Source organism: Ahaetulla prasina, chromosome 2 (genome assembly GCF_028640845.1).
Source record: "Ahaetulla prasina isolate Xishuangbanna chromosome 2, ASM2864084v1, whole genome shotgun sequence".
NCBI lineage: Eukaryota > Metazoa > Chordata > Lepidosauria > Squamata > Colubridae > Ahaetulla > Ahaetulla prasina.
This window is the reverse complement of record NC_080540.1, coordinates 93,605,068-93,629,785: the sequence shown is the minus strand read 5'-3', so window position 1 is coordinate 93,629,785 and position 24,718 is coordinate 93,605,068. Positions and strand designations below refer to the sequence as shown.

The 24,718-nt window shown below is 38.1% G+C and overlaps 1 protein-coding gene across 3 annotated transcripts in view; it reads left to right on the top strand.

Moving 5' to 3' along the window:
* Positions 1-24,718, top strand: part of SPOCK1 (SPARC (osteonectin), cwcv and kazal like domains proteoglycan 1) — a 617,584-nt gene that overhangs the window by 302,758 nt on the left and 290,108 nt on the right. For all 3 annotated transcript variants that reach the window (XM_058170294.1, XM_058170293.1, XM_058170295.1), the window contains exon 4: positions 18,651-18,765. In XM_058170294.1, the coding sequence (XP_058026277.1) occupies positions 18,651-18,765 (115 nt within the window). The remainder of the gene's footprint in view (positions 1-18,650; positions 18,766-24,718) is intronic.

The following is a 24,718-nucleotide window of genomic DNA, read 5'->3' as shown; positions in this document are numbered from 1 at the left end:
GTGCCTGGGATAGCTTAATCCAGATTCTTGCACCAAACACTGGGTTGAACTTGATGGCCTAAAACTTCAATCCTTTCAAGGATTCTAAGATTGCTAATATTTTAAGAAACGTATTTACTCCTAAGTAGGTTTATGTCAACATTCTCTACACTGAGTTTTCTCATAGGATCCATTCACATAAAAGCAAGTTGTTGAAAAGGATTGTCTTTTATGTAATGCGATGCATTGATGTCTATGCTATTTTAGGAGCAGATTAATATAATATATAATATAAGCAGATTTATGCATGTATTTTGACTTATGCAGTATTCAAGGATCATGATATATCAGAGAAATGACAATTTAACTATGAAGAAATTTAAAGCTACATTGACTGAAGGGTGGATCTGCATGGATCATGAATATATTATTGAATCATATATCATAATAATACATGGAGCTAAATGCTGTTAAATTCAACTTTTATAACTTTTTTTCCTCACTAGCCATAATTTTCCATTTCTATTATGTCTCTTCATCCATTACACATTTATTTGCATCAGTTACACACAGGGATAGTATGATAAAACACAGGACAGACATAAGTATACAAAATTTAGGCCACCCTTGAAGAAAGTAAATTGGTCTAGAATGCAGTGGTACATGCAGTGATGGGTGCCCCTAGGTTTACCCATGTAACATCTCAGTTGTGCATTCGTTTCTAGTTTCCTTCTGGGTGCACTTAAAGTGCTGCTCATTACCTTTAAAGCCCTATATGGCAGAGGGTATCTCAACATGTCCCATCAGATTAGATAGGGTGGGCAAACTCCTAGTCACTTCCCTTAAAGATTTCCACTTTATGGGAGCTATGAAGCTTCCCTTTTCCATAAGCCCCTGCCTTATGGCATATCCTTTACCCTGAAGTTTGGCAGGCCTCTCCCCTCCTAACCTTCCAAAACTTACTGGGATAGGATAAGATGACTTCATGCTGGAAGCTTACCTTGCTGCCAGGTTTTTGTTTTAATATTTAGGGTATAATTATGGTTGTTGTTTTGTTTTATTACTGATACTGTTGTAATTCTTGATTAGGTGGTGCCCATAGTTTGATATAAGATGAGTGGCTATATAATGTTTTAAATAAATTGTATATCAAGCAAAACAATCTAATTTTGGTGTTTTGGACTACAGTTGACAATCTGATCACAACAGAGTTTCAGTTTTTCAGCAGTTTTTAAAGGAAAACTTATTATACTCAACTTTATATGAGTTTTTTTAAAGCTTCATTTTCCAGTATAACGGATACCGAGGCTTTTTCACATTTTACACAATTGCTTTATAAATGGGAGCCAGCCTTCTCAGCTGAGGAAGGTTAACAGGTGATTTCCACTTTGATACTGGATCCCAGTTTCAGTTTTAAAATTGACGGCTTATACTGATCGGTATATGAGTATGTAGGTATTGGACTTATTTAGTGAGCATATAACATGTTTTTGCTATAGAGTCCATATAAGATTGAGCAAATTGTAAAGGTAAAAATTGAAAGGGAATAATAGGATAAACCTTAGAACAGAGTTCACAAAGTAAAGATAACACCCAATTTTCTTCATAAAAAAAAAACCCTTGGAAAAACAAATAGATCATTATACCATGTATGTGATGTGACAATAACCCTTATATGATTTCCATGCCTATTATAACTTTCATCCACCATAAGAAATAGAGTAGCAAATTGTCAGAAACAGTTTTCTATTCTACTTGACATAAGGGACAATTATATCTCCATACTGCTTTTTACTACAATTTTATGGCTTATACATGAATCTCTGTGCTTCTGACAAGAATGCTAAGCAAATTTCACTTTTTGTTGCGAAAAAGGCTATGTGGTGGAAAGTCAACTTTTAGTTTATAGTCTTGAATTTAAGAGAAACTAAAATGTGTTTACAATATGTACCTTGGTTTCCCCCCAAAAAATCTTATGTTAATCTCAGGATAATAATGCGGAAGGCAAGATTTTGTGGCAGGAAAAACTCATGGGAGAAAGAACTCAGGACCACTGGGATTTTCTAAAAGTACATGATACTGAAATTGTAAACACAAACAACTCTGTCAAGCAAAAAAAAAAAAGGAAAGAAATGAGTGAAAGTGCACAAATGGTACAAGGTATTAAAGAAAATTGCTTACAGTCCATGAAAAATCCTAAAGTCTGAATGTTGTAACAGATGTCTAGAGGAGAGAAAATATTCTCTTAATCTGCAAAATAGGGAGAAGTAGTATCTGGAGAACTACTACATGGAAAGATTGCAGAGTAAGTAATAAATCAGTCTATAAGTACCTTAAAAATAATGCAATGACTGTAGAAGTCACTATGGATTTGTCTAAAATAAGTTTTTTTTCCAACATGCATATTATCGTGCACCAACAGAAGTGTAATTTTCAAACCATAGAAAGTAATAATTCCAGTATGCTTTGTATTAGTGAGATCCATCTCAGGTGGGTGCCAGATGTTAAGAAAGATTAAGCAGATACAAACAGATGCATATAATCAAAATGAGGTGGCTCAGATATTTGGAAAGGAACTCAAGGGATTTAGGGAGAGGAAACTGGATGTGTTTAGCCTTGAGAAAAGATGACTGAAGGAGTGTGTGATTGTTCTTTTCAAATATTCAAGTATCTCAGTGGGAACTTCACTGAATAAGGTCATGAGCCTGTGTTAAAGTACAGGACATAGTGTCAGTTACAGATAGGAAGGTTGTACTTTGAATTTTAGGAAAAACTTCCTAATGACAGTAATAGTTATCAATGTGATCAGTTACTGAGAAATACAGATGTTTTATTAGATTTCCTGGAAATATTGAAGTGGAAACTGGACAGCCATTTGTGCCTGGGATAGCTTAATCCAGATTCTTGCACCAAACACTGGGTTGAACTTGATGGCCTAAAACTTCAATCCTTTCAAGGATTCTAAGATTGCTAATATTTTAAGAAACGTATTTACTCCTAAGTAGGTTTATGTCAACATTCTCTACACTGAGTTTTCTCATAGGATCCATTCACATAAAAGCAAGTTGTTGAAAAGGATTGTCTTTTATGTAATGCGATGCATTGATGTCTATGCTATTTTAGGAGCAGATTAATATAATATATAATATAAGCAGATTTATGCATGTATTTTGACTTATGCAGTATTCAAGGATCATGATATATCAGAGAAATGACAATTTAACTATGAAGAAATTTAAAGCTACATTGACTGAAGGGTGGATCTGCATGGATCATGAATATATTATTGAATCATATATCATAATAATAAATGGAGCTAAATGCTGTTAAATTCAACTTTTATAACTTTTTTTCCTCACTAGCCATAATTTTCCATTTCTATTATGTCTCTTCATCCATTACACATTTATTTGCATCAGTTACACACAGGGATAGTATGATAAAACACAGGACAGACATAAGTATACAAAATTTAGGCCACCCTTGAAGAAAGTAAAATTGGTCTAGAATGCAGTGGTACATGCAGTGATGGGTGCCCCTAGGTTTACCCATGTAACATCTCAGTTGTGCATTCGTTTCTAGTTTCCTTCTGGGTGCACTTAAAGTGCTGCTCATTACCTTTAAAGCCCTATATGGCAGAGGGTATCTCAACATGTCCCATCAGATTAGATAGGGTGGGCAAACTCCTAGTCACTTCCCTTAAAGATTTCCACTTTATGGGAGCTATGAAGCTTCCCTTTTCCATAAGCCCCTGCCTTATGGCATATCCTTTACCCTGAAGTTTGGCAGGCCTCTCCCCTCCTAACCTTCCAAAACTTACTGGGATAGGATAAGATGACTTCATGCTGGAAGCTTACCTTGCTGCCAGGTTTTTGTTTTAATATTTAGGGTATAATTATGGTTGTTGTTTTGTTTTATTACTGATACTGTTGTAATTCTTGATTAGGTGGTGCCCATAGTTTGATATAAGATGAGTGGCTATATAATGTTTTAAATAAATTCGTTGTATATCAAGCAAAACAATCTAATTTTGGTGTTTTGGACTACAGTTGACAATCTGACTTAGGTATTTAGGACTGGAAAGCAAAAATATTTAGTGAGCATATAACATGTTTTTGCTATAGAGTCCATATAAGATTGAGCAAATTGTAAAGGTAAAAATTGAAAGGGAATAATAGGATAAACCTTAGAACAGAGTTCACAAAGTAAAGATAACACCCAATTTTCTTCATAAAAAAAAAACCCTTGGAAAAACAAATAGATCATTATACCATGTATGTGATGTGACAATAACCCTTATATGATTTCCATGCCTATTATAACTTTCATCCACCATAAGAAATAGAGTAGCAAATTGTCAGAAACAGTTTTCTATTCTACTTGACATAAGGGACAATTATATCTCCATACTGCTTTTTACTACAATTTTATGGCTTATACATGAATCTCTGTGCTTCTGACAAGAATGCTAAGCAAATTTCACTTTTTGTTGCGAAAAAGGCCAATTGCTCAGATGATTCCTCAAGGAGAGCTTAATGTTTAGCAACTATTCAAAGATTATGTTTAAAATGCAACAGCCATCTGGGAAAAATGAATTCTCACTTGCCATCACTTTTCCTGTTAAAGGAGGCTTATTAAGGCCTGCATATTAAAGTTTTGGAAAAGTGTTTCGAGATAGAAGGAGGAGAGAGACAACTAGCATTTTAGTGTGCAAGTATTTTTTTTTCTGAGACTATACAGATTTATGACCATTCAGCAACCATTCAAAATTATTACAATGCTGAAAAGACGTATAACTTGTACTCAAAGTTTTGGGCACTGCATTGGCCTCACAATCATATAAACAAATTTTGGGTGCTTAGCAGTCCATAAACCCTCACAAACAGCCACAAGAACACTGCAGCTGCCACCACCCATCTTCTTCCTCCTCCATTTTGCTCACCTAGTTTTCTTGGGTCTATTTCTCATCCAACAGGGGTTCCCACAGGCCTTTGGCCTGCTTCCTATCCAACTGGGTCCCATTCCCTTAGTCCCCCACCCCATTTATGTCTTCCAAAGATCACCTTTCCCAAAGAGAAGCAGCCCTCCACTTCAGAAGCTGCTTTGTGTCGTTCTAGAAGCAGCGATTATTTTGGGAATGGACACAAGTTTTGGATCGCAAGAATCATGACCATTTCCAGGGTGGCACCATAAAGTTTCTATGTAGACAGGCTGCATGACACATCAGCTGCTTCTCCTTGAGAAAAGTGATTTTTGGAAAAGTTAAGTGGAACAAGGCATGACAGGGAAAGGAGGCTTAAGGATGTGCGCCCGAGGGCTGGAAGCTGTGCAAGTGGTACCTTGGGGTGAGGAAAGTCCTGGCAGTTGGGGACGTGCTACAGTCTGAGCCTCCACTAAGCCTCCCAAGACTTTCCTTATCCCCTGAAGACATCCCCCCACCACTCTGCTTAATGACTTGCATAGTCAGGCTGATCGGACACTAGTTAGGTCTTTTTCGAAGGCCTACCTAGTGGCAATGAGGGTTGCGAAGCGTTCCTATGTTTCCACCCTCATTGCGTCGGCAGATAACCGCCCGGCTGCCCTGTTTCGGGTGACCCGTTCCCTTTTACACCAGGGGGACGGGATGACCCCTTGCAGGGACGTGCTGAGGAGTTTAGTGGTTATCTATACAATAAAATCGCTCAGCTTCGGGATAGTTTGGACCAAGATTGTGATGATCCGGATGGGATGACTGAGACACGTCTTGTTGATGTTGTTTGGGATGAGTTTGATTCTGTGGCTCCCGAGGACGTGGACAGGCTGCTGGGGAGGTTACATGCCACTACATGTTTACTGGACCCGTGTCCCTCCTGGCTGGTGCTGGCCACTCAGGAGGTGACACGAGGCTGGCTCCGGGGAATTATAAATGCTTCTTTGTTGGAAGGGGTTTTCCCCGCTGCCTTGAAAGAGGCGGTGGTGAGACCCCTCCTCAAGAAGCCTTCCCTGGACCCAGCTATTTTGGGTAACTACCGTCCAGTCTCCAACCTTCGCTTTGTGGCGAAGGTTGTAGAGAGTGTGGTGGCATGGCAGCTTCCCCAGTACCTGGATGAAGCCGTCTATCTGGACCCGTTCCAGTCCGGCTTCCGGTCCGGGTACAGCACGGAGACAGCTTTGGTCGCGTTGGTGGATGACCTCTGGAGGGCCAGGGATAGGGGTTGTTCCTCTGCCCTGGTCCTGCTGGATCTTTCATCGGCTTTTGATACCATCGACCATGGTATCCTGCTGCGCCGGCTGGAGAGATTGGGAGTGGGAGGCACCGTTTATCGGTGGTTCTCCTCCTATCTCTCTGACCGGACGCAGACGGTGTTGACAGGGGGGCAGAGATCGACCGCGAGGCGCCTTACTTGTGGGGTGCCTCAGGGGTCGATTCTCTCGCCTCTCCTGTTCAACATCTACATGAAGCCGTTGTGCGAGGTCATCAGTGGCTTCGGGGTGAGTTATCAGCTGTACGCTGATGACACTCAGCTGTACTTTTCCACCCCGGGCCACCCCAACGAAGCTGTTGAACTGCTGTCTCGTTGCCTGGAGGCCGTACGGGTCTGGTTGGGGAGAAACAGACTCAGACTCAATCCATCCAAGACAGAGTGGCTGTGGATCCCGGCACCCCGGTACAGTCAGCTGCAACCGCAGCTGTCTGTTGGGGGCGAGTCACTGGCCCCAACAGAGAGGGTACGCAACTTGGGTGTTCTCCTGGATGGACGGCTGTCGTTTGAAGATCATTTGGCGGCCGTCTCCAGGAGAGCTTTTTACCAGGTTCGCCTGGTCCGCCAGTTGCGTCCCTTTCTGGACCGGGATGCCTTATGCACGGTCACTCATGCTCTCGTCACTTCCCGCCTGGATTATTGCAATGCTCTCTACATGGGGCTACCCCTGAAGTGCACTCGGAGACTCCAGTTAGTCCAAAATGCAGCTGCGCGGGTGATCGAGGGAGCTCCTCGTTGCTCCCGGGTAACACCGCTCCTGCGCAGTTTGCACTGGCTACCTGTGGTCTTTCGGGTGCGCTTCAAGGTTTTGGTTACCACTTTTAAAGCGCTCCATGGCTTAGGGCCCGGGTACTTACGGGACCGCCTGCTGGTACCTTATGCCTCCCATCGACCCGTGCGCCTCACAGAGAGGGTCTCCTCAGGTGCCGTCCGCCAAGCAATGCCGGCTGGCCCCAGGAGGGCCTTCTCTGTTGGAGCACCTACGCTCTGGAACGACCTTCCCCCCAGTTTGCGCCAAATATCTGACCTTCGGGCCTTTCGCCGGGAATTAAAAACTCATTTATTTATTCAAGCGGGATTGGACTGATTTCTTAAATTCTAAATTTTAAAGTTTTAATTCTTTGTAATTTTATATGGGGTATTTTAGGTTAGGTCAATTTGACGGTTTTAATTCGGCCATTGTGGAATAGGTATTTTAAATTGATATTTTAACTTTGTATACTTGCTGTTTTTATTTTTGGCTGTACACCGCCCTGAGTCCTTCGGGAGAAGGGCGGTATAAAAATTTAAATAAAATAAAAATAAATAAATAAATAAAATAAATAGTCACTTAACTACCATAGTAGGGAGAACTGCGATAGTGGTTGTTAAGCAAGATGATCATGTGGGTACAACTTATGATCATAATTCTGGCCTCAATCATTTTATAAATCAAGGACTATCTGCAATATTTAATTCTAGCAGTTGCTAGAATTAAATATGCTATGCGGTGCTATAGTCACATGTTTGTAAATAACTAAAATGTGTCTGTGCAATTTCTAGTCTCTAAAAACCAATTGGCCTCCTGTAAGAAAACATTAATTCTGCCGGGAGGTCAATTTTATTAGACTCTTATACTACATAAAAATATGTTTGGTTTTGAGACGACTTCCGGTATCCAGCGGCAACGGACGTCTGGAAGGCTTCTCCTGCCTCCAGCGCCCGAATCCGGCCGCCGCCGAGGCCCTCAGGGGCCAGGTGTTCCGAAAAGGACACCTGCCGCACGGACGGCTCGCCAGGGGTCTCCCAGCCGACATACAGGACTGTGGGGACCGATGCTGGCGCGTCCTAGGCTCGGCGGGTTCGAGGCCACAGGCCGCCATTATTTTGGTCGCCGCTGCCGCTGTGCCCGTGACACCGGGCATTGGATTTATAACTGCAGCAGCCTGGTGGTGAACAGGGCACGGAGAAGAATTGAGGAGGAGAAGGAAGGAATATCGGTAAACGTGAGTGGACTGCTCCGGAGTGCGGGGGGGATTTTTCTCCCCTGCGGTTGGAAGGAGCACGAGTTATTCTGGAGAGAGGAGAACTTAAAATAAGAAGATTACCGGTTTTGTGGAGCTCTGGAGAGAAGAGGTGATGGAGAAATTTAGGAGGGAAGGTTTGAGGCCCCTCCTTCTGGGGAACAGTGGTGGCGCCCAGCTTCCGCCTTCACTATGAGAATTTTGATGACATCACTTCCTTCGGCTTCCTGGTTGACTAACTGTACTCTGGACTCGTTGCTCCTGTGAGTGCCCCTGGTGGATCCGGAGGAAATTACAAGGATACTGTGCCTGCCTGAGGATTTTGTATTTTTTTCCTTAATGGCAAAAGGTCAGAGACCAACTGCTGGAGAGATGGAGAGAATTTTGGAAAAGTTATCTAATATGGACAAGAAATTGATGAAATAAGAGCAGAAATTGTGACTATCCAAAAGGATTTAAAGGATACTCAACAAGTTTCAGCAGAAAACAAGCAGAAAGTGGAAGGTTTGAGGGTGAGATGCGGCAGTGCAGAAAAGAGAGGAGACGACAGGCAATGCTGTGCTTGGACTACAGATGGATAAAATGTCTTATTTCCTTAGGTTTCAAAATTTGGAAGAAGTGGACCAAGAAGACTTGAGAGATGTTGTGACTAAATTGTTGGGAGAATTTCTTGGGAGAGGTGTTGATTTCATGAATTGGGATGTGGATCGAGTTTATAGAGTTAATTCAATATGCACGCACGCATGCAGTTCCCAGAGAGGTTCATGTCAAATTTGTGAGAAGAGAGACGAGAGATGAAATTCTTAGAAAACATAGGAGTGGGGCACTGATTTACAGGGGCAGGGAGATAGCCATTCTGAGGCAGATTCCCAGACAGGTACGTGAAAAAAGAAAGAAATATTATTTTTTGTCAAGCAAATTGTACCAGAAGGAGTGGGCTTCAGATGGCTGATGCCAGAGGGATTGATGATTTTCCGGGAGGGCATTACGAAAAAATCAGTACAATTGCGGAGGCTACGGCCTATGTGGAGGAACACAAAGCCTTCCTGGAATCAGATGACCCAGGAATTGAAGAAGGGAGGTTATAGATCATGGGGCTGAGCGGCTGCCGCTGTTGCCCTGGAGTTGGGTCAGGCTGAACCCAGAGTTCTGAGATCCAAAACTAGGAAGTGATAAAGATATTTGGGATTGTGTTGGTTTTCCTTATTCTCTTTTGTACGATATTCTGTTTATTCTTGACTCTTCTTTATTACGTATTTAAAATTTGCAAACTTAGCTACTTCGTGTCACCTGCTTGCCTTATGGCTGTTGTATGTGTTAAAAAATTTGAGTAAAATTCTTATTTTAGATAAGAAAAATGAAAATTTACCATACCTGATATGTATTTGTATAAACCTTTTTTGACTAATAAAAACTTTTTGAATAAAAAAAAAAAAAAAAAAAAAAAATATGTTTGGTTTTGAATATTCATGGTACGTACTAAGCCCAGTATTGAAAATGAAGTGTGTTCACATAATGTTGTAATATTTTTAACAGTCCTTTTAAGTGGCAGCTTTACTGAATGTTTGTGAGGTTGCACTGATTTAAAATAAATAAATAAAACAGTGGCTGTGAAGCCAAAGCAAGTAAATAACTCACCTTGAAAGTACATTATAAAGTTCTGCTGACATCCATACCAGAAAGCCTTTGGGAGTATTTATTTATTATCACCTTCACATGAACAAAGAATACATTTTGCTATATTATTCATTTAATGCATGACCTATGGCTACAGTATAAGACTAATGTTCCAACTATCCAATGGATTTTTGCCATTTGAATTTGAGAGTTTTTCTCTCATTTCATATGTCTTATTTCATGGTCTTGATCCATAAGTATGAAATACAACAGAAAAATTTCTCAACCACTATGATTAGTTCTTTCTCACAGAGTTCAGTTCTGTGAAGTTATAGCTTTTTGTGATGCCCAAGGAAGAATGGACACAGAAATCTGGATTGCCCATAGCAAAATGGTCTGTTGTCTCTTCATAGGAAAAGAATTCATAAGACAGTTTTGTAATGTAGCTGGTGTATATTGTGCATGCAGACACACATACACATACATACATATTTCCATGTGCTGCTGAGGATAATATGTACTTCTTGGTCTTTATTTCCCAGTTATTTCAAGAGCTCTGGGAAGAACTGAAGAGGATTTATAGGTTTAATAAAAGGCTTAGGAAGCTATGAATAATAAAAGGTCAACTAGAAAACAATGAAGAAGAAACACTCTAGTAATGGGCGAATTTCACATTTTAATGTTGAAGTCAGAAAATTTGAATAAATTGACTTTAGAGAGAAATTTGACACATGCAAAATAGCTGACCTTTTCTTGTCTTTGAGCTAATGGTAACAGTCAGTAGGTTTGGGTAGACAGAAAGACTTTTTTCGGTGAGTTGTTGATCTTGCTTCCATTCTTGACATATTTGTGATTTTTTTCCCCTGGTGGCTGCCATCTGTTACAACATTTTAGATCTTTATCTGGTTGCATTCAGTGAGATTTCCTTGACATGACAGCTGTATATTTGAGCTGAAGGGTGAGACAAGTTGACTCTTTGAAAGACATGGGTGCAAACAATGTGGGTCTATTTCCTACCCACCTCCTTATGACTTTCTGGTAGGAGTTATACAGCAGAAATTTTGACATCCCAGCAAAATGGAGATGCTTTGGAGGCTTTGCATTACCATATACAGCTGGTTCTTTGCACAGTATAGCTTTGCTGGGAAAAGTACCTGCCTTATGTTTGACTCAGAAAAGAAAATCAAAGTACTTGCCAAGCTGAGAGAAACTACCGGTTTTATTGTGAACTTTTATGAATTACTTCTCTACAGTTGCTGAATGGAAGTGGATGTTGTGACCCAGGCCCAAGTAGGTAGTAATAAACTTAGTCCATGGAAAAACAAACTTCATTCGAACAGCTGGGAATTACTTCATTCCCAGCGTCATTCAACTCAAATAAAACAAATGCCTCCCAACACAAATTCCTCAGTTATCTCACAAACCTTAGTCCAATTAGGCAAACTGCCAAAGGCCCTTCCTGGCAAACGTCCAGAAGCCACAACACAAAGACGTATACGAAGCAGAAGACGAAGCAGAAGACGCAGCTACAACGTTGTTTTCTGGCAAAGCTGAAATGCCGGTACTGGTGTGTTTTAACTCTTATGGGAGTGGCCAATCATCTTCTGGCCCTACTCCTGAGTTGTCCTCTCTGCTTGAGCTGCTCTTGCCTTCTGGCAGCTTTTCTCATGCGTGCATTAGGAACAGGCTCCTCCTGTTCCTCTGCCTCACTACTATCAGTCTCTGGAGGCTCTGGAGTCACCTCACTTCCCAATGGCCCTGGCCTCACTTCAGCTCCGTAGGCTGCTGATGGACCATAACAGTGGAGTTGTGGGAAGCCTATTTGTTGTGACAGGCAGAAATTGGTTAAAAGATAGGTGCAATGATGGGTATATAGCTAACACCACAGATGTTCTCCTTGTATAAGATATATACAAAACCAGCTATGAAATGTTTGTTATATCCCCGTGATTTGCTTAAGTGGTCCGACAAGGACGTCCAAAGAGTTTAGAAAGCTGAAACAGTTCTCCCATGAGGAAAGACCACAAAATGTTGGGCCTTCTTACTTTTGAGGGGAGGGGGGAGAAAGATGAGGAAAAATGTTAATATAATTATGGAAACTTGTATATCTGTGTAGAAAGTACCAGAAAAATAGATTCTTTACAAGTAGTTGGAATAACAAAACATGGAGTTCTACATACTTAAATTGTATCATGTGCTACTTCAAGATGTTGGCAATGGGTACTGATTTTTAAATTTATGAAAATTTATGAAAATAAGGCTAGTGATGGTGGGCACTGGGCATGATGGATAAAACTATGGTAGTATTTCTCACAAATCAGTTTCTAGGAGCAGTGTAGGATATTGTTGTGCTTTGCTGTTGTATGTTGGCCTGATCTTGCACATTTATTTCATGTCCCTAAAGTCTTCTGTACCATACATGTACAGGGTTGTCTTTGGGCCCTTAGGGTTCTGAAATGAGAAAACTAAACAGAAATAAGCCAGTCATAAATTAAGGTCTGATATTGGAATAGAGAACATAGTATAGCTAAGGACTTTTGTCTTAAGGCACTGCCATATTGAGGAAGTAATTAAGTGCTCTAACTTCTTGCTTATTTGAGACAAATGAAAATTGGCATGAAAATTAGTATGGATTGGCCTACTTGTAACAGGCTGCATTTAATTAAGTGGAGGGTGGGCTGTCCCATGTCCTGGACACACTTCCCGAATGCACACTTAGAATATGCTGGAACTGAAACTTGCAATATTTCTCAGCCATCTTGCCTTGTGCTTTCCTTTATTTTGCAAATAAATGCTTGTCTACAGATATCAAAAAACTGTTCTGTTCTGACTGCATCTGACTGATCATGTAATCTAATGGTAACATACACAATTTCCTTACAGAGGGTGATGGTCTCCTCAAAGGCAATATACATATCAGTGGGGAGGGGGACCTTCTACGGATGTGGGAGAGATGAATTAATGAAATCCCAGTCAATGTTAAAGCATTGCATTTCTTTTGTGTGCGATAGCTTTTTTTTTTTCTGGTAAGAGTGAAAGATAGTAAAGAAATTGTAGCAAGCCATGTATCATACCCAGGATAGGTTGCCATGCCATCTCATAATGGCACTTATCTGCATTGCTGAGCAAGGCCTGCATGAATAATTGTTTCAGCTTTTGTTTTCCCACTTCTTACTCTGCATATAAATTTTCAAATGTTCATGTCAGAACTTTCACACTCACTGTTTTCAGTTATAAGAACTAAGATAGCAAAATTCAGGATTTGTTTCTCTTTCATCTTATTCCCATAGGTCTTCTTTCCCAACAGATGATGAACATCTGCTCCGAGAAACTGATTAATGGAGAGTGATTTATCATTAGCATATTCCAGAAAATATATCTTATGTTCCATCATAGATGGGGAAGAGGGTATAAGTTATTGTTTTATAGATCTGTGTCCTACACCTTCAAGGTGTAAACTACCAGTTACTATCAATCCTATGAAAAGTAGAACATTACTCTTGGCTTCTGTCAAAGCATATCCCAGGCTAAGGAGATATAATTTAAGTTTATGTTCTTTGCTATGCAAATCAGTTTTTATAGTTACTTATGCAATAGAACATGTACCAACCAACATGCAATGGAAACTACTTACCAATAATATAATTTGATACTAACTTGACATGGTAGTTGAGCTGAAGGGTGAGACAAGTTGACTCTTTGGAAGACATGGGTGTGAATGTTATGGCTCTATTTCCTACCCACCTCCTTATGACTTGCCGGTAGGAATTATACAATAGAAAGGTTTACATCCCAGAAAAATGGACTTGCTTTGGAGGCCTTGCATCACCATATGCAGCTAGTTCTTTGTACAGTGTAGCTTTGCTGGGAAAAATGCCTATTTGATATAGTGCTTTTGAATCAGAAAATAAAATCAAATAGAACATGTACCAACCAGCATGCAATCGACAGAAATGTTCAATGGCTCCAAAGCCTATGGAGATATGCTCTTGTTATGTATTAGTTAAACAATTGAATAGCAATAGCATTTAGAGTTATTTACCACTTCACAGTGCTTTACAGCCCTCTCTAAGCGATTTACAGAGTCAGCATATTGCCCCCAACAATCTGGGTCCTCATTTTACCAACCTCAGAAGAATAGAAGGTTGAGTCAATCTTGAGCCTGGTGAGATTTGAACTGCCAAATTGCAGGCAGCTGGCAATCAGCAGAAGTAGCCTGCTGTACTGCACTCTAACCACTTCCCCACTGTGGCTCATATGGAAACTATTTACCAATAATATACTCTGACACTAAACACTGGAGAGTCCGGATACTAGAGATAAATGAAGGGCTTATGCATTTATCAAAGTTATATGGATACATGTCGATTGAGACAAGAGTGCTGAAGAAGATATGTAGTCTTTTCAGTCCTAGAAACCACTAATTATGCAACCAGGCATTGAAGGACTCTTAACTTCATTATTACTACATTTGCCAATAATGGTAAATTTAACACTATGGTGATTTTACAATTATTTATATTCCGTTGTCAGTAATATAAATCTAATCAAAACATTTTACAATCAATTTCAACAATCATAAATAAGAACAGCAAGGGCAACATTGAATAGAATAGAATAGAATTTTTATTGGCCAAGTGTGATTGGACGCACAAGGAATTTGTCTTGGTGCATATGCTCTCAATCTACATAAAAGAAAAGATATGTTCATCAAGGTATAACATTTACAACGCAATTGATGGTCAATATATCAATATAAATCATAAGGATTGCCAGCAACAAGTTACATTCATACAGTCATAAGTGGAAAGAGATTGATGATAGGAACTATGAGAAGATTAATAGTGGTGCAGATTTTTTTTTTAATTTACATTTATATCCCGCCCTTTTCCGAAGACTCAGGGCGGCTTACAGTGTATAAGGCAATAGTCTCATTCTATTTGTATATTTACAAAGTCAACTTATTGCTCCCCCAACAATCTGGGTCCTCATTTTACCTACCTTATAAAGGATGGAAGGCTGTTCAGTAAATAGTTTGACAGTGTTGAGGGAATTATTTGTTTAGCAGAGTGATGGCCTTCGGGAAAAAACTGTTCTTGTGTCTAGTTGTTCTGGTGTGCAGTGCTCTATAGCGTCGTTTTGAGGGTAGGAGTTGAAACAGTTTATGTCCAGGATGCGAGGTGTTCCATATATCCCACAGGAAGTTGAGCTAACGGTCCTGTGGAGTTATATTGTGAAAGCCTGAGTTTCTCAGGGCAGGCTTTTATGTCAACAACCAATAATTGCCCAGCTTCAGGGCTCAAAACTGCAAGAAAAATCCCATTGAGTCATGGGAGGTGCAGAGGAGAAAAATGCCAGAATTAAACTGCAGTGCGTAAAAAAAGTGGCTGCATTTTCATGTTGACCAGCAACTGCCTGAAGTGGCTTCATCCTAGCATGGAGTGAAATTTGTTATTTTCCTGTGCTGTGTTGCGTGTCTGAGATCCTTAACTCACTGATAGAAGAGAATATTTGTAGCTGAACTGTGGGGTCCCTCATATTCTCCAAGCTTGGTTGTTTTCTTGCAGACCTCTCATTACCAAACTAGGTAACATCATCAGTGCACTAATGATGTTATCTAGTTTGATAATGAAATGTCTGCAAGATAACAACCAAGCTCAGAGAGCACTAAGGACCCCACCATCCTTAACTCAAGTATGATCCTAGAATCTGTTTAAAGCAGGGTCTATGAATTGCTGCCGAATTCTTATCATTAGACATAACAGGCATAGAGTGAAGAGTCCAGCTGAAAAAGGCTTCTGAGATTGTCTTCATTGGCCTTCCTTCTTCTTGTTTTGTTTTTGTAAGTATCACATTCAGAATGTAGTTTTACAAGCATAGAAGAGCTAACAATATTTGAATGGCTTTCATATGCATTTTTATTATTACTTCCTACACTAATATGCAGATCAGAATACAGTACTGCATCAATTTTAACAACTCCCCAAGTTTTGTCATGTATAATAGATGATATAACCCTAACCCTAACCCTGCTTAAATAATACAAGTGTTTTAAAGTATAAAACTGCCAGACTTGGCAATGTGTACAACTTAATAGTGATTCCCAGTTGTAGCCTAATGGACTAAATGAATCTGTAGTTCATTTATGTTAATTCAAGTTTTCCCAATCTGTTATCTTTCATATGTGTTGGGACTACAACTCCCAGAATTCTGAACCAAGAAAACTAACACATCTGGAACACAGCAAGTTGAGCTAGCTGATTTTTAAGAAATTTCATCTTACTATTTCAGTGGTATTATACTGCACATGAGAGCAGCTTATCCTCTAAATGCTGCTTTTGCTGCTGCTAAGGGGTATGGAATTAGTATAGAAATCGTTTATGATTAAATACATAAATTCAAGTTCCCTTGTTTATTCTTGTTTATTAGACCTCCGAGTTAACTTCTAATATTAGTAAACTGGAATTTAGTCTAAATGATAATTTGAACATTTGTTTATTGCAGATTTTAGGACCTTCGTTACTATGTTGATCCAGCAGCTATTAAGCTACATGTAATTCCTGATTTGAAAGACCTGATTATTTTGATGTATATAAAATGGTACAGTTTAGGCTACCCAATCTGGACTAGTTGTTTGCATTACAATTTGGATGGCAACCAGGTTATCCTTTTTATTAATTCATCCTACTAGAATCCATTTAACTCATCATGGGGAAAATAGTGCTACCTGCTGGCTGACATGCTCCACATCGGTACATGGTTGAAAATTTTATTTTTTATTTATTTATTTTTGTCACAACATCATATAAAAAGGATTATATAGTATATAAACATATATATGAGTAAATATTAGGAGGTATTAGCATCAATATATATATATATAGGAAGAAGAAAAGAAAAGAAAAGAAAAAAACAATAGGACAGGAACGGTAGGCACGTTTGTGCGCTTATGCACGCCCCTTAATTGAACCTCTGTGTGTCCAAGTCTTCCAGATAATCCCTGATGTCAGTTGATCTGTGCAATATTTGGATTAGAAGAACAAAAATTGCTTTGGAGTGCACAGAGACATTCATGGCACGAAAGTATAACTTCTTAAAGCGATTGCATCTTTTCCTGGGCTAATATTCTGACTCTGTAAACCGCTTAGAGAAGACTGTAAAGCACTGTGAAGTGGTGTATAAATCTATTGCTTTTGCCATTCTTTGACATTATCCTATTTAAAAAAATAAATACATATTTCAAGAAGGTGTTAATGTATCCTGTCATTTCAGCCCCTTTCCTGCTGACATGCTTCTGTTGTTTGTGTTTGTACTCTATGCTTTAAATGTGTAGCATAAGCTAAATGAACCATTTTATATTAAACCTGTTATTATAATATTAGCAAAACATCAGTAGGTTACTGGTAGCCTCAAATGATATTTCTCAGATGTGACAAAATTTTAACTACCACGTATTGGAAAAAATCCAAATTGGTGGCTATTTTTCTTTCTCTAAAATTAAAACAATAGGCCAATATAACAATACTGTTAATTATACAAACCCAATAACAATGTACTGCTGCATGTACCATAAAAATAGTATTGTAACACAAAAGTAATTAGTTGTATTTTATCAATAAATGCAGTATCATTCATGAGCATATAAATATACAAAAGTTTCAAAGTTTATTTGCAAATGAAGGTAACTTTTATTATTTGCAAATAAGACTAGTATGTCCACTCCTTGTGTGTGGTTCTAGCACTAAACGAAAGTGGAATGTTATGTTTTGGTTCATTTGAGAGTTTTTTGGGATCACTAGAGGGAAAAGCATATATTTTAATAACACAAAATTGCTAAACTTCACCCAGGGCCCAGGAATTGCTGTATATTCTATTACACAATAGTAATTACTTAATACTTTGGCATGTAATTGTTATTTCAACAGATATGGGAAAAAATCATGCAGACCAATATTCTATGCATGACAGGCTTGAGATATTCCATGTAGCATTCTTCTTTATTAAAATTAGTTAAAAGCAATTCTAGGATGCAGAAGCCTAGAAAATTGAACAGTGGAACAGATAAAATGCTTCCTGCAATTTTGGCTGAGGTTGATGATAAAATTAGAGAATTTTTCTTCAGGCCAACTCTATCTTCTTATTTTTTTAAAATGTAATGTATTTCATTGTCCTGTCTATCCACCAGAATTAATACATCTTTGTCCATGTCAGTTGCAATCTAGATAACCATTGAATCATAGTTCTTTCACATGTGTTGGCAATAGTTACACATGGTTGTTCCTCTACAGTAAAATTTGGAGGACAGTAGCTAGGATGTTGCAGTTACTAAACTCCACAACTGAGAGCAGGTTTGGTGTAGTGGCTAAAGGCTAGAAGACACTAAAATTGTAGCTTTTTAGCCATGAACATGAAACCAGCTAGATGACTTTGGACCAGTCTCTTTCTCTCAGCCATAGCAAGAATGCAGTGGTAAATCTCTTTCAAACATTTTTGCCACACAAAAAAAAAGCTCACAGGGAATTGTCTGTGAGGTTGCTAGGAGTAAAATCTGACTTGAAAGCACAATATAAAGCATAGGGCTAGCTTAAACTCCAAATTAATTAGTTTAAAAGTTCATTGGATGACCTTGACCAGCTGACAATAGCTGAATATCATTCATCGCACAGAATTGTGAAGTCAAATGGGTTAAATATTTTTACAGCATTTCAAAAATAGCTGAGAAGTGGTTTTGATTTTTAACTCAGTATTTTGACTAATGAACAAAAGGGGTAATCTTCTAAACAACTTCTTTGTGTCTTGTTTCTAATAGCCCTTGACCCATCTAAAGACCCATGTTTGAAGGTAAAGTGCAGCCCTCACAAAGTGTGTGTCACTCATGACTACAAGACAGCCACTTGTGTAAGCCGCAAACAGTTGGTACACAGGTAAGAAGCTGTGATTTATGGTTTCAATTAAGTATCTTTGTTCAGAAGAATATCCCAGATTTCACATTTCTAAGTGATAATATTATGTGGGGAAGAGAGAGGAGAAAGGAATGTTCCCCAGTCACTATAAACTGATTTACCTTGTGAAAAGTACTACAGTGCTAAGCACTGCTGAAGTTTTCTCATCATTTTTGGAGGGTGAAAAATATTTTCCTAGGAGTGGAGCTACAGTTGGGTATTGAGTAGAGCTGTGCGTTGAGAACTTTTCTGCCCTCAACAAATGATTTCCAATGAAATGTGCTATTTGCAGCAAGCAGAGGAGTCGATGAAATGTCATCGCTTCTGGCTCAGTTTTGTTTTAAAGCACATTTTCTCAATGAAAGAGGCTTCTAGGCATAATACGGGAGATTTGCCAGAGGTTGCAAGAAATGAACTTCCATTGTAGTTCCTATTCCCTATATTGATGCAAAACAACTGAAGCTTTCTTGGAGACCAAAAGGCAAATTCACTGAAGAGTTGTTCTGTTTATTTATTCACGTTGTACACACAGGCATATTAAAAGCTTTGGCTAAGTTCCCAGGTAAAATATCTGTTACTCTCTAAAGTAGAGATCAGAGCTTTCAGTTTACATATGACACCTAGGTAGGTGTTTGTTAGAAACTTCAACAATGGGAGGGGAAAAGGGCACAATGTTTGTGGCAGCCTCATAACACAAATCCAGCTTTTTGTACTTGTATCCTGATGTACTTCTGTGTGCGCCAGAGACAAATTCTTTGTGTGCCTAATCACACTTGACTAAATAAAGTATTCTGTTTTGTCCTATGTCAGAGGCAAGCACATAACTCTTGGGATTTGTGGACATGTCATCATTTCCTTCTCTTTGTGGAATCTATGATGGGACAGCCAGCAACACTGACAGCTACATTTATCTAGAGAAGTGGCATCCTATTTTTTTCCCCTCATTCTACTTGTTATTTTCCTATGGCAAGCAAAATTGGTTAGCATGCAAAATATTTCCATCACTCCTAATCTTCAGGCTATCTTAAAAAAAAATCACCAGGGTACAATGTTGAGTTCATTTTTAGTCCTTGTCTGCTTTTAAAAACTGAGAGTTTGTGTATTACAAAGCCATATGTATATACCTTTTCTGCATCAGATTTTAAATGTATGTTTTCATTTAGTGTTTCCATGCATTCAATTTTCTTGTTAGAAAGTCTATTGCATTTTCTTTTAAGATTCATTACCATAAAGCCTATAAAATAGAGTGACGCATCACTCACCTACTTTTTATCTCCTATATATTTCCATGTCTCCCTCTTTTTAGAGGGAGAGTTTGTGGGAACATTAAGTGTTGGGTTGAATACAATCACTCATTTGAGGATAATTTTTAATAAGTTCTGTATCTGATTTTTGCAAATTTATACCCAAGACAAAATCAAAGGCAGTATGATTCTTGAGCAACTCTTTTTTCTCCTCTCTAAATAGTATATGTAGCATGCCACTATTACTTCAAATATGACAAGAACCTATATTCTTTTCTTGATGCTGTAACATTTGAGAATGATAATTAATGTGTTAGATGATAAAAATGGGAGGGGGAGAGTGGAGAATGATGAAAAGCAAAAAGTGTTTGTGTGAAAGCCCAAGAACTTTGGAAATTCCTTTGTCAAGGACATAACTAAAGACTTTTGGCATGAATCTCTGTTTGATTAAGGTCAATTTGATTTAATATTCATTATCTAAAAGCAGACAACCAGAGGCTTAAAGAAGTCCACTAATATCTCTCTCTAGCAGCATCCTTCTATTGTCATTTTTTCAATTCCTAGCAATAGTTTTCCAGTGATATAATGCTGTGAACCCAAACATTCTATGGAAACATAATTATTTTTAGCAATTATAATCCCATAAATTTTCTAATCATTGTTTGAAGGCATTCAACTCAAATGCTTTCTTTAATATTTCAGATTCTCATTCCATATAATTTCATTAATTCTGGTTTTTAAAACATGTCAGAGAGGCAGGGGATTTTCATTACACCATGCATAATGCTATATTAATTTAATGTATTAAACAGGTATTAATGAATATATTTAATTATCGTTCATGATCATGTGAATAGAAGTTAACATCAGGAAGGGAATTAGCTACAAATAAAAATGTGTGAATCTAAGAACACCATGAATATTAAAGGTTGAAAGGGTGGTTCAGCAATAAAATTTGGTTACTGTTATAAAATTTTGGGGGAAAAATAATTGAATTCCGCTGAAGTGCTTTCTCTAAACCCTAATAATCTAGATAATCGTTTTTATGGCATTACTTTACCAGTCCCAGACTGTTTCTGAATTTTCAGGTTTTATGTGGATTTAAGGTATAACATCATGGTCACAGAAGACACTTCTATTTAATCTCCTACTATCATCCTTCTAAAATTCAAAACATGTCAAAGTTTGTTGCAGCACACACAATCAGACACAATTAAATGAACTTCAGAAGGATTCAAATTACATAAGAAACTTCTTTATATACAATACCATACAGGAGAATTCAGCATACAATATCAGGAACACGCAGCAATATTCATAGAAGCAAGTCATTACAGGGTAGAGAGATAAAAAGGCTAATATATTGTACAGAGGCGCCTATTACAGAGGCCAAACCAACTCCTATATACAGTACAGCAAGTCTAAGCCATGCCAGACTCCAAACTGTCTCTCATACAAACAAATACTATGTTTCAGTTTCCAAACAGTCCCCATTGGCTGACCTGTTGCCCTGTCTATTCCAGCTCATAAATATTTTTATTGACAAAATACACAACAAGATATATATCTGCCATTTGATTTAACATTTAATGCAACTAATATAATAGTCAGTGAAAGTTTATACTTGCAGTTAATATTAGAATTTAAATACAATATTATACAATATGTTGTGTTACTCATTATCAGTAAAACAAATGCAGCCTAATATGTTATATATCAAGGGTTCCCAACTCTCGATCCGTGGACATGCCAGCAACCAGCCCATGCAAACAAGCAAAGCCTCATCCGTGGGATGCAGGCAGTATGCAAAACCATACACTCTCTCATCTGCAGGAAAACCAGTCCCTGCTGCCCCAAAGCTTGGGGGGCGCTGTTCTATAAGATCAAGAGAACTTTGTTTTGGAGTGAAGAGGGAAAAAAATGCATTGCTGGTTCTATAAAAATAAATAAATCAAGGCAACAAAGTCTTTAGAGAGCACAAATGTGTTAAAGTAAAATACACTTGTTTTACAAGACAGCCAAGTGATTTTTTTTAAAATGATCTTTATTCAACTTTTTTTAGTTTTAAAATCACATTTCCACTTTTACAGCTTTTAGTTATTGGTATCAATTCTAATTACATATTTTCCATTTATAGCCTATAATTTTATATATTATATAATTTTTTATACATCTAAATACATAATAACTTTTGCTATATTATATGATTGTTCATCTTTAGTATAAGTTTTGTATATTCTTTATACATTAGATATACTTATATGTACTTACATTATCCCTTTAGAGTAAAATACACTTATTTTACAAGACAGCCAAGTGATTTATTACAATCACTGGAGTTTCAGATTTTATGAGAAAGAAATAGTCACCTGATAACATATACTACCGTGTTTCCCCAAAAATAAGACCCTGTCTTATAATTTTTGAACCCTGAAATAAGCGCTTGGCCTTATTTTCGGGGAGGTCTTATTTTGGGGCACATGGAGCAAGATGGGGCTCCTCTTGCCATCTTACCTGATTTCCAGCTTTGCGTTTAAATATTTTCAGGGAGGGCTTATTTTTGGGGGGAGGCTTATTTTAGCGCATGCGCTCAAAAGCTTGGTTGGGCTTATTATCAGGGGATGTCTTTTGGGGGATGTCTTTTATCAGGGGATGTCTTTTGGGAAAACGGGGTACTAGTAAGAATCTATGTACATTTGTAGGAGGAGGAATGTTCTGTTAAATGAAATATGGTGAACTTATGTTCAGACAGATGGTGATGGAATCTGATCTGGATTCCCAGGACGGAAGGAGTGCATTCCAGAGGAGCAAGAGACAACTCAGTTCAGATAGTTTCTGTAAGAGAAAAGGGTGAAGACAATGGAAAGTACACAACAATGTTGAATTATGTAGTGTTCTTTTAACATATTTTTGCTTATTGAGCTGGACAAGTTTTTTATTTTAAAATTAATTAATTAATCCTATCTAGAGTATGACCAAGAAATGTATGTATGTATGTATTTTATTTTATTTTACTTTTTTATTTATTTTATTTTATTTATTTATTTATCTTTTATAAATCTTTCATTTATTTTTTTTAGCAACTTAAATGGCTTCCCAAGTTGAAAACACATTCTAATCAACTAAATCTAAACTTCTATAAATGTATTCTATAATTCTGATGTTCCTGGTACTTTTCTGCCTTTTTCACTTCATGTTTTGGTAATAAGAAAAACCCATGTAAGTCTCTTTCAGGTGAAACATGGATTAGTGTCTCTTTTCAAATAAAGTGTGAGACTTTACAAAAATACAATAAAACTTTTTTTTTTTTGTTAAATTTACACTAAAATTATTTTGCAGATTCATTGTGTTTTAGAAAAGGTATAAAGATTACAACTGCTGCAAAAACACAGAAGTTTTATTGAGTTATAAAATCTTGAACAAAATTCCATATTTCCTTATTGTATGGTTTGAAAAAATTGCTATTATCATCATCAAATTAACATCATACATCAGTTCCCAGGATAAATATTGAAACCATTGTAATACAATCCTGAAGCTTCAAATCAAATCAAATCAAAATTTGATCCTGAAATATAGCATCTTACATTTTATTTATTCCCAGTATTTATTTATTATTTTATTTCTCCCGAAGGACTCATACACAATACACTATACATACCATTAAAATACAATTAAAACTTATTTAAATTGGCCACAATTAAAATTTGGAGATAAAACCCATTAAAAACCCATAACAGTCCAGCGCAGATAAATAAGTAAGTTTTAAGCTTGGGTGTCGCCAGGGTCGGTGAGAGGTATTCGGTAGCAGCAGGCGGTCCCGTAAGTAACCCGGCCCTATGCCATGGAGCGCTTTAAAGACGTTCACCAACACCCTGAAGCGCACCCGGAAGGCCACAGGTAGCCAGTGCAGCCTGCGCAGGATGGGTGTCACTCGGGAGCCACGAGGGGCTCCCTCTATCTGTATACCTATATATGTACTACCTTGCTTAAAAAACATAACAGAACAGCAGAGTTGGAAAGCACCTTGGAGGTCTTCTAGTCCAACCACCTGCTCAGGCATTCTGGACAAATGGCTGTCCAATCTGTTCTTGAAAACCTCCAGAGATAGGGCACCCACAAGCCATTCCACTGGTTTATTGTTCTCCCTGCCAGGAAATTTCTACTAGTTCTAGGTTGCTTCTCTCCTTGATTAGCTTCCATCCATTGCTTCTTGTCCTGCCTTCAGGTTCTTTGGAAAATAGTTTGACTCCCTCTTCTTTGTGGCAGCCCTTTAGATATTAAAACACTGCAATCATGTCACCCCTAGACCTTCTTTTCATTAAACTAGACATACCCAGTTCCTGCAACTGTTCCTCATATGTGTTAGCCTTAAGCCACCTAATCATCTTTGTTACTCTTCTCTGCATTCTTTCTAGAGTCTCAACATCTTTTTTCTATCAGGGTGACCAAAACTGGATGCTAACACTTCATGTGCTCTTGAGTCTGTCCCTATGTTAATGTAGCCTAGGATTGCTTTGGCTTTTTTTGGCAGCTGCAAAACACACTGCTGGCTCATTTTTAAGTGATTGTCCACTAGAACTCCAAGATCTCTCTCTCAGTTATTACTATTGAGCCAGATACAACCTATTCCATACCTGTGCATTTTGTTTTTCTTACCTAAATGTAGAACCTTACTTTTTTCACAATTG